At 42.7% G+C, this 11,202-nt stretch overlaps 1 protein-coding gene across 1 annotated transcript; it reads left to right on the top strand. All coding sequences in view use genetic code 11, as the record gives it.

Annotated features, from left to right (window-relative positions):
• Positions 1–2,443: 2,443 nt before the first annotated feature.
• EGR_01242 (calcium-independent phospholipase A2) lies at positions 2,444–9,608 on the top strand (the record flags this gene model as incomplete). The annotated part of the gene is made up of 7 exons (XM_024490491.1): positions 2,444–2,476; positions 2,848–2,969; positions 3,012–3,137; positions 3,183–3,410; positions 3,777–4,020; positions 9,275–9,540; positions 9,590–9,608. The coding sequence occupies 7 exons, from the start codon at positions 2,444–2,446 to the stop codon at positions 9,606–9,608; spliced, it is 1,038 nt and encodes a 345-aa protein (XP_024355310.1).
• Between the last annotated feature and the right edge of the window lie 1,594 nt (positions 9,609–11,202).

Raw genomic sequence — 11,202 nt, 5'->3', positions numbered from 1 at the left:
GAAGTGAAGATCTGCGAGCTTCGTTTTACACTTGAGTTGATGGACTAGGGCACTGAGGGCATAGCTGAAAGACTATGCCACTAGAGCAGAAGTGCATAGTGCAAAGATTTGGGGGACTGTACAGCCAAATCTGGTGTTAAACGAGTGGCACACCTGAAGATTTAACGGCTTAAACCTGCATCACGTTACAAGCGGAAAAATTAGGTTAGCCATGTTTTTTGAAAAACGGGACCATAGTGCATACTTTAGCATAATTTTGCAAAGAAAACTGTTCTTTGAAAAAAAGGTTGCATTTGGCTCAGGATGTTTTAAGTTGACCATTTGCTAGTTGAAATTCCTTTTCAATTATGGCATTTCCATTTTTATGCAGCACCCGGAGTTTGCACGCAGTCGCGGCAGGTCTAAATGTAGTGCCGCAAGACTTCCCTGAATATAAAAGAAGACATAATACTCGTGAAGAATACAGTAGGCATTTAGTCTACTGGCATGGCCCGAAAGCTAGCCCACCCAACTTGGTACAATAACCAAGTCAGAAGTTGTTTTTTACAAAGTCCGAGAATTAAACAATTACTGCATTACCCCATATGCTGTGAAGAAGTTGTGTTACTAACTCACGGGAAGACTAGAACACTACTATCTTACGCCACAGCATTAACGCAACATCAGAGCAGACCCAAGGGTTCGCGTAGTTAAATGACGCAGAGAATTGCTAATTATGTATACTACAGGACTGTGGTGATACTGTAATACGATGGTGGTTTTCCCCGATATTGGTAAGGCGCTACTCATGAACTTCTGAATTTGCCCTCTTGTACCTCGCTGGGTGGGGTGGCCTTCGGGCCATGCCAGTAGCCCAAACACCTTCTCTGTGCTGAATGTGCATATTCTGCCCGATTATTGTGTCTTCTTTCGTCTTCAGGGAAGTCCCGGGACGCTACATTGGTGGTAGCGGAAAGCGAACCCGATCCTAAAGGTTATATATCCGGATTTTCACTGCTGCGTAATAGACCTCAGCTGAGCAGAAGAAGTACATATGCTACTGTAGAGCGAGACACACCGGCCCCTCTTCTCTGCTCCTAGTGTTCTTAGAACAACCCGATTGGTTTAATTTTGACATGTTTATTAAGAGGGAATGATTGGGAGGATAAGTACAACGTTTGGGGGGGGGGGGGCGGAAAAACCACAATCACACCTAAGCATGGAAGGCGACTACCCTCACACCAGATTCGAATTTTTAATTTGCCTCCCCCCTGAAAGGTACATTAAAACGGCATAAGTATTACACTACGGATGGGAGAACGGTGATGACCCCTAATAGAAGGGTTGAAGTTGACGTCTACCTTCGGCATCTACCCTAGTCCCGCGTTCTGCAGAAAAGCTATTAACAACTGAGGCGACTCTTGCCGTGAACCGTCTGGAAGTTCCGTTACAGACTTTCCCTGCCCTCTAAAGTGGGAATAACTTGGCAAGGAGGAACAGACCCGAAACCGCCCCATGGACCTGCCAGTATTCCTACATCTATCTATAGACATGCATAATGGCCAGAACACTTCCCCATTTCCAAGCCGAGTTTTTAAACCGAACGAAAATCCATATCCAGTTAAGCTGCCAAGAGGGACCAGTGACGTTGAGGTCAAATATCGCCCCAGTTTTANGCTAATTTGGTGAATGGCGCGGCCGGGTTGCGGGTGTTCCTTTACAACACCAACTACGTTGTAATGGCTGACGTGGGAGGTTGACCTGCGGGGGCGCCGGGGGCGACGCTCAAAAGGGGACGGAGGCTGTGTACTACGATAGTGGTTTCCCCCACTATTAGTAAGACGCCACTTTTGAACTTTTGGATTTGCCTTCTGGTACCCCATTGGGTGGGCTGGCCTTCGGGCCATACCAGTAGCCCAGACACCTTCTTTGTGCTGAATATATATGTTCTGCCTGAGTATTGTGTCTTCTTTTGTCTTCAGGGAAGTCTCGGGACGCTACAATACATTGCACTTTGTGCATACATCATTAAATTGTCCATGGTTCTATAGTATCTAATGAAGAAATTTTACAATTCCAGGCTCAAATGGCATTCTATAATTGTCAACATTATTCCTTGAGTCCCTACTTCTCTTTAAAGGGTCCTAAAAGCTTAAAATGTTACGAATTGGGGCTATTTGTAAACCAAATTCAGCATTCACCCCAGGCATTGGCACAAACTTTTTGGCACAATCCTTTACCTACATATTCACTTCTGAGTATATTTTTGTCAGTTTTGTCACCAAAATTACTTGTCTATCCATGATGAAATTATGCCATGTCGAATAGAAAACGAAATCTATCGTTGATTACCTGCTGTTTCTAATTGGTCGATTTTGATCTTGTCCTAGAAGTTGAACAGTCTTTCAAAGCCGCCCTTTATTGGTTTGTGCAGAGTTAATCCGGGTTCCCAGCCCGCTGTTGCATGATATTAGGTGTTTTCGAAGTTGTCCCTCGTGTAAGTAAATAACATTCGACAATTCTAGGCTGGTTGTTTAACACAACGACTAAAAATGTTTTTAGCAGTGCCCACAACTTTGGCTCATACTAGCCTACTATGCGATCTTTAGGATAGGTTTATTTACACGCTTCGATATATTCACTGATATTTTTACTTGCTGCACTAATGAGGAGTCAAATGAGTGTTTTAATGCATTTGTGGTTTTTTTGCTGTATTTTGAGACATTTTTGTTACTTTGTCTGAAACTTTCAGCTGTATTCATACTTACATCCCTTAGAAATGCGGTCGTTAAAAGTCTCATCTCTGTTACTAACGCTTTACCACTTTTTAGTATTGAAACAAATGTCAGTCGATTTTGCCTTCTTTAGTCAGAAATAATGTCGCGTCTGGGAGCGTACTTTACAAATTTTGTGAAAACAGCACTTAATACCATCCACCCGAATAAGGTAGAAGAATACCCATATGAGCAATATGAAGCCGAATACTTTATGTAGCTCCGCCACCCTTTGACCTAATTCTCCTCCCACTTTAGATGTGAACATATTTTGGAATTGTATCATTCATTCATTTTTTATAAAATTGCTAATTACTACGATATGGTGTACATACCTCCAGCAGCTTCTAGCGATACTCCCTCTCGAGAACGAAGAGTTTTCAGGTAGGTCAATAGACCTTACCCATTTTAGCCCCACATTCATGTTAGTCTCTTTCGTTTCCAAGGTGACGTCAACGATGGCATTGCTACCTTCAAACACTTTGCCGAAGTCGTGCATGAAATGTCCAAAATCTGCGGCATATACGATGTCAAAGTGGACAAAGTCTGGTTGGAGAAGGTCACGGCAATGTGTAGACGTCATCCTAAATGGACCTTTGCTCACATCACCGCTTGTCTCAACTTCCCCGAAGCCCTCAATCACGAGAAAGTTACGAAGTGGGTTCACTGAAAGTTGGCTAGAGAAGGGCTAGAATTAGATAAAGTGGTTTTGTGCTGGCTTGAGGTTGCCGGTCATTATTGTCACATGGCTCCCTAATTCTTGAACCTAATGGAAGTACGCTTTTTTAGCGGTTAACTTAAATGTTTCTCTGATAAACTGATCCATTTAATTAACCGACAAACCCCAGTATCGCCCTGGCTTCCCATAAAGATAGCCTCGCTATAGGCGTATAAAGAGGCTGGGTGATTGGTAGCATTAGAGGCCGATTTGAGGTAGACCAAGAGGTTCCATTTGGCTGGTTTTCTCGATTTCATCATATTCCAGAATGCTTACTCTTTTTTCATCTTCTGTTTCACCAATAGATGGATAAACACACCCGACGGGGATACTGGTGAAACACCTTTGCACGTTGCTTTAAAGGTGGGCGGTGTGGAGACAGTCCAGAAAATTCTCGCACTGAAACAGACTCGGTTGGATATCTGTGACGCCGCTGGCAAAACCGTCCTCCATGTGGCTGTGGAGGAAAATTCTCTTGAGCTTCTTGAGGCAAGTTCCGATCTACTTTTGCCTTTGAAGAAAATATGCGGTGGCAGTGATGCTGACTGGGTAGTGGCGTTATGTGTGTATACCCTTGTACCCTGGTCCCACCAGTGTTAAAGCAAGTCACTCACTCCAGATTACTTCAGCTTTATATTGTTTACGGTCTACCTCAGACTGTGGTCACATTTGTTGGTAAAGCGTTACTTTACACTTCACTTGCTGTACAATCCTCAGGATGGCTTTGTCTAAGTACATTTATTTTTTTTCCTCACTGTTGAACAACGGTAGAAATCATCTACTCTTGTTACTCCAGTCATCGGCTCCCCCTTAATATGCTTGAGAAAAATTCCTCAAAACCATTAACTTCCAAGGCCTTAAGTAGTTGTTCATCCAGTCTTTCCGGTAATTGTGGTGCGGCCTCATGATACACCTAGGTTTTTTTGTTGTTTAAATCTGCCAACTTTCTGCTACATTGGTATATTCTATGGGGGCACTTTAATGCAAATGAATCACCATCTCCAACTGATGATTTTAGCCCACTTTTACCAGAACTTTATTTTGAAAAGTATTTTATTCCCCCCTTGAGGTTAATAGCCGCTAATCAGCGATCGCATACGACAATCCTTGCAAGGAAGTCCTGCTCGTTTTATTGTGAAAACAATGTCTTCTTGCAATAGGTACCAATATTTGCCTCTCCATTTCTTAAGGTCAATGGAAAAATTGAGTTAATTGCACCGAGAGTTAGTGAGAGGTAAGAGACGCAGCGAGTTTGGTCAAATGACCTGACCCTTGTAACCGGATGATGTTACTCACTATTAGCTGATGGAAAGCGAAAAGTCACATATCCCAAACCAGCATAAAACACTTTCTGTGTGCACATCACCTCTCTCAGATACGTTTTCATGGATTAAGTTCTAAGATCTGGCCAATTTCTTCCAGTTAAGAAGGTAACGAAGGGCACACCTTAGGGGACGCATTTTTCTGTGGTTTTGCAGTCGTTTTCTATTTCATTGCTCAAGCGTACAAGGGTACAAAATGTGAATGAGGACCATTGTCAACGTACCAAAAATCTCGTTGCAATGAAGTGCTTCGCTCAAGTGAGCTTGGAAAAAAAGACATGCGCATTTCGGCATACTTTTATTTGAGTCAGCTTGAATAGCTTTTGCTTTTAGTTAGTTTTTAAATCATGCTTCTTTTAAGATGGCACCAGGAAGTTTTTATATTGCCGCTATTGTAATAAAAGGTATCGCACTAATTGCTACATTAAACCACCGTTAAAATACATTTGTGATTCCCATTGAGTTTCACAGTTGCGGAGAAATTGATAATAGAGTTCATTTCCTAACCCCGATTAGCTAGGGCTGGTGACTAGGACCATCCAGGATTTCGCTGCATTAGCTTGCTACCTTGTTTACCCTGTTGAATTTGATTATCCCTTAAAGTGCTGCAACCTCCTGAACTCAAGCCTATTTTCAGTCCTCTTTTGTTCTAAGTGAGTTATTTACCATTGCTCCATGTGAGCAGTACCTCAGGTCTACTTATATTTTCACTTTTAATAGAGAGCGAGGCAAAGACTGATAAGTCCTGGTCTTAATCGTCGTCTACGCGTATTCAGTGATGTTCTTTTTTGGGTTTCTCAAGCGTTAGTGAATTAGGTAACCAGAAGGGAAATGTTGTTACATCACTAAACGCAATTAGATCTGCTTAGAGTTTTATTTATTGCCAATTTTTTGCTTCTTTAGTTAATTCACAGAAGGGTGTTCATCGTAAAGGTCATATCAAGGCTTAAATTCAAATTATCCACCTAGAAAGGGTCGGTGGGACATTAAAGGAAGTGGTATGAACGGAATGCCATATCACCGAGATGAGGCTGTTACTGATGGGAGCTAAGGACCCTACGTACTTAAATGTAAAGGTTTTCCGTTAGGCAGTGTCACTCGTAGGTTCTTTTGATATGTGCTAATAAGATTGTAGTAATAGATCTATATGAGACGTTTACTACATCTGCACACTGCCCTATTTACGCTGTGATTCCCTCTAACGTCAGCACACTGACTGAAAGGTGCGCATTCTTTGACGTCTTTGGCTCTGTAGGTGTAAATGTGTCTGAAAGTGCGGACTGTGATCAAAATTGCGTCCTTTTGCATGCGAAATTACTGCTCCGCTTCCTCTTCTCTCTCCCTGCGCGTGTTGGTGTGAACATCTTTTTATAGCCGATTGTATTGTGCCTTTCCATTACCACCACCACCGGTGCCTGATGTTGGAGATCAAGCTTTTTACTGCGTGTTGCAGCTGGAAGGACTGTGTCCTTACCCACATCTGCAGGCGCAGAAATGGAGGTTGTCTTTCATGCATACTTAAGGTTGCGTAATCACTCGCAGTTCACTTTACTAATCTCTTTCTCATGGCACCAGATTTTGTCTCCATTTGCGATATGTATCGTGATTTTGAGGAGTTTATTGTATGAAAGCATTTGTCATTCGTGGGTTTCGTGTCTCTTCTTTGTGAATACGATTGTGTATGGGTGATTAATGGATTCATTTGCAGTGTTCGTCAATAATATAGTTAGCACTATTCTGACGGGTCGCTTTGATCCTGAAACTGAAAACAGGATGAGTTGGGAACAGCCACAGTGGAAACGGAATACATCGATCTCGAAGGAGTCTTACTCTCCCAACACAACACCAATTAATCATTTGAGGTGAAGTGGTAAGGTGATGAGGGTGGCGTGACTTAGAAGTCGTCTTCTTGTGACTTGGTTTTCCGATCTCATTATTAAAGATAAGAAATTGCTGTTGATCGCTGATTAAAAACCCCTCAGTTGTCTCTCCAGTGGTTTAGGCAGCAACGCACAGTACACGAAGGGCAGCTAGACTAACTTCACACTTGAGTTTATGAAGAAATAAATTGAAAAGTGAGAACCGCGTTTACTTTCCCACCTAGCAATTTGTTGCATCCATACACCTATTGCATCATTCGCTGTCGTGGTTCCCACAGTGAGCCAACTCTCTGAAACTGCAGGTGTTTTTAATGGTTGTGCTATGCTCGCCTTACCCACGAAAAAGCTTGTCTCTTGTGCAATTTCACAACTGTTTAGGTTTTGTTAATCTAGAATCAAGCGGGCGTTCCACGTGTTAAATGTTCATGAAGATGATTGTCAACTGCCAGATGTACAATCGTCTTTAAAAAGCCTATATGCCTTACTGGTGAGTGTCCTATCACCGCCTTGTGCCTGTATTCTTCTTCATCCACCAGAAATGTTCATCATCCTAAGCTTTTTTTATGTAAGTACCACCAGTGTTGCCTGCCCTCTTGATTGACGTTGCCTGGAATGGCTCACACCATGACGTACATCAACTCCAAGTAACACGAGGATGTACTTACAACCTACTATCGCGTGTTTTACTGCCACAATGACACCCCGTCTTGACAACTCTAAAACAACAGTCCCATTTTGAAGCGGACCTCCATTTGGCTCTGACTTGGTGACATCAACAGATTAAAACTTGTAAATATCTAAATTGATCAATTGGAACTAGAACGAAAAGGAAAGGATGGAAATTGTTTAAGCCAAGACGCTATTCCATTGTTCTTCTTTCGCATAGGCAGAGTTGCTCGAAGTATGGAAACTGCTTGCTATTCACTCCGTCCAAGTCTATCCAATCCCTCACTTCTCAAAATAAATGACCATACTTCAACTTCCCTCGACTCTTTGCCTTTCTACCTACTCACGTCTTCTTTAAAATTGCGTTTTTGAATGCGGAGGGGTATGATACTGCTGACTAGCCGCGATCCCAATCAGGAGACCGATATGCGCCCACTCACCAGTCTGCTTGTGATTGAAAGCTACTAGTTCGTACACAGGCGTGGCGGGTCAAATGTGAGAACGGCTGTCTCTGCATTCGTTGCTGCCCTCCCGGCCGGCCATTGGTGTGAAATATCCCAACCCACATGTGTGCGCCCTTGCTGTTACTATTCATACGATCAGTGCATGTGCTTTCCAACGGAACGCCTCGTTGATTCTCCTGGATTCTACAATAATAGCTTATTAGATTTCAATTCCGTAAGTTTTGGTATTCATAGGGATTTAATCCGTGCGCCAATTAATTAATTTGTTCATACTTTTGTCAACTTATGTCCTGCTCGAGTCGTTACATTGGTCCATTATTTTACTTCACTACTTTTCTTGCTTTTGTCATTTTCTTCGCAGGTTCAAAGATCCTTTGTAATTTATGAATATCCTGCGGATTTTCTCGTTTATTTAAGGATTTTTTTATCTTATCTACACAGTCCGCTATCCATAATTTCATTTGACCCCACTCTTTTTCGAATGGCGAAAAATCTCTATTATCATATTTTATGTTTCAGTGGCGCCACCACTCTACATTTGGAGCCAATGTCTTGCAGTTGTGCTTCCTTGACATTATTAACTTATCCATTTTCGAATTCAAGACCATGATTGAATGCTGATTACTCCTTATTTATTTGTGGGTGCATCACAGTGCCTTTTCCGAGATTGCCATAACTATATGCAACATTGTCTTTCAAATTTTTGGGGCTTCTTGGTTTTCCGAGGTTTCCAGTAGCCTAGAGCCGATCTTGAAGGGCAAACATCCCTGTCTTCTTTATCTTGTCACATCACCTTTTGGTTAGCGGGACATTGGACTGCTAATCATGTTCTCGCAAAGGAGAGAGCTAAAATACCGACGATTCAGCTCCCGTTATTCGAGCACCTTTTGTGATTGAGCACTCACCTCCATTGAATTTTTTTTGGCTACTGAATTTCGTGTAGGTCCTGCTGATTGTCGAGTTAGCAGTAGCTAAGTTGGCAATTAAAATGTCCTAGAAAACAAAGCACTTCCTTGTTTTTATGAGCATATTTCAACAAACCATAAGTGGTCATAACTGCGCTTTCTTCAGTACCACTTAACTTTTTGTTCCGTTTCTCTCACTCAGTAGTTTTAACTCGGTGTGTTTTTATATCTAGTCGCTAATTCACATCCCTGATGTTTCCTTTGTATGTCTGTACTTTCAACAACTTAGGCGCGCGTTAACTGAGAGACTTCTGTTTAAAGCCACCAGTCCGTATATTATTTCCGAATTTGGGATATTGAGACGTCCTCAGGAGTTAAAAATTGCTCATTAGCACCTTTGATTCAATAACACTAAGATTTTCATTTCTCCACAGGATGGCCATTATCAAATGCAGAAAATAATTATATGCTCATTGTCTGATATTTCAAAAGCTTTCCCATGCCTTCAACAGCTTAAATTTAGTGTAATTTAAATTACTCTTTTTCCCCTTACATCTCTCCTGTAGATTCTCTTAGATATCGAACCACCTGCAAGTGACGAAAACGCGTCGGTCACCCAGCCCTTCTCCGTCTGCCAGACGACAGGTTTCAAGAACTCGAATCGCATTGACATCGACGCGGTGAATGCGCTTGGGGAGACATGTCTCTACTTGGCCGTCCGCGACGCCTCTGAGGCAATCGTTGCAACTCTGCTTCGAGCCGGTGCTAATCCACGAGCCGGCACAACTGACTATTTTCCAATCCACGTCGCGGTTGAAAAAGATCGGCCTTGGTAGGTAGTTGGACTCTTGATTTAAGTAAGTATTTTTGCATTTTTTTAGCAATGAAGCTATGTCTTAGAAAGTGGTATTGCAGTAAATAATCAAAGTATGCCATTTTAATGGACGAAACACGGAGATGAGTCTGGATTTGGTGCGTTTGTTGTGTTGCAAGTGAACTGTTTTTTAATTCATGGAACAATCATGGATGCTCCATATTTTGTGCTAAATAGAGACAGACAGGAAGCTATCTTGCAATACCAAATCAACTTTTAAGTACTAACTGACATCGAAAAAGCTGAATGGACAGGTGGAAAGGAGAAATCTGAAATTAAATTGTCTTAATGATTTTCCTGTACTGCGACTAGTCTGGCTATCAATTCTGGACAATTTAGAATCATCGAAAGATCACTCGATGGTTGAGCTTGTTTGCCTTGACTAGAGGAAATTGCGTTGGACTACGATGAGATAAATGCTCGTCCTGAACTTGAAGTGGTGTTGCAGCCGGCGTTAGAAGCACCCGTTTTAATGATAATTTAGCCTCCCGATTCCTTCTGAAGTTGGAGGAAATTATAACACTAGGACAGAAAATGTATTAGCGACGTACAGAGTAGCTGAGAGGCTACTGAAAAAGCCCAAGCGGAAATACAACGGCGGGGCCTTCAGTGTCTGCGTAACCCAAACGATGAGCTAAACAAACGACTAAAGTATTGCATAGCGCCCCTCTTCGTTTGAGCGCTGTCCCCGGCCGCCCTCCCCTTGGTCGACTTTCCACGTCAGCTACCACAACGTAGTCAGTGCTGTAGGAGAAACACTGCCGAGCCATCCGTGCGTCATCGGATATGCATGCAACTGACACGATTTTTTATTTCAATGCTACTAATCCTTCGTGGCAATTCCACTGGATCTGAAATTGGAGTGGGGGAAGGAGAGTAGTGTGTTTACCATCTCGAATGCTCATCGGTAGTCGTAAGAACACTGACGTAAAAGCAGAATCAGTTTAAAATGGCGGGGTGTAAAATAATTTCATGGGGATAAGGTTTTCCGTCTGCATCTCCTTGCCAATTTGCTCTCACCTCGGGGCTACCCAGCCATATATCTATCGCAGTTCTCTCCGATTAGAAGGGAGGTGGAGGAGGAGGTATCGCGTGTTCACTAAATCCACACCTTCATACCGGTACCTTAGGCAGCCCCGCAACAAGCTTACCCAGGTGGTTCACGGGTAATGTCGCTTCAGCTGTTGATAGTATTACTGCAGACCACGGAATTGGAGTAGTTACCGAAGGTTAACAGCTTTTTTAACCCCTCCGTTAGGGCTTGTCACAAATTCTCCCATTCGCAGCATGTGACCTTCTCCCGTCCCATTGACGCGTAACACACAATAATAGAAATCAAAGTATTTACCAGTTAGGATCGGGTTCGCTTTCCGCTGCCACCAAAATAGCGCCCGGATACTTCCCTGCAGATGAAAGAAGTCATGGTATCAGAGCAGAAAATGTATTGGCAACGTACAGAGGACCTAGGTACCTACTGGCCTGGTCCAGTGGCCGTGGCACCCAGTGAGAGTACAGTGTCGGAGCCTTAATTGTTTGCACAACCAGAACTGAGAAACAGTTAAAGCATTACAGGTAACTCCGAAGCATGATTTTAGTAGTAAAGAAACCTAGGAGACAAGT

The sequence above is a fragment of the Echinococcus granulosus genome (genome assembly GCF_000524195.1).
Source record: "Echinococcus granulosus chromosome Unknown EG_S00004, whole genome shotgun sequence".
In the NCBI taxonomy this organism is placed as follows: domain Eukaryota; kingdom Metazoa; phylum Platyhelminthes; class Cestoda; order Cyclophyllidea; family Taeniidae; genus Echinococcus; species Echinococcus granulosus.
This window is presented reverse-complemented; position numbering and strand designations above follow the sequence as displayed.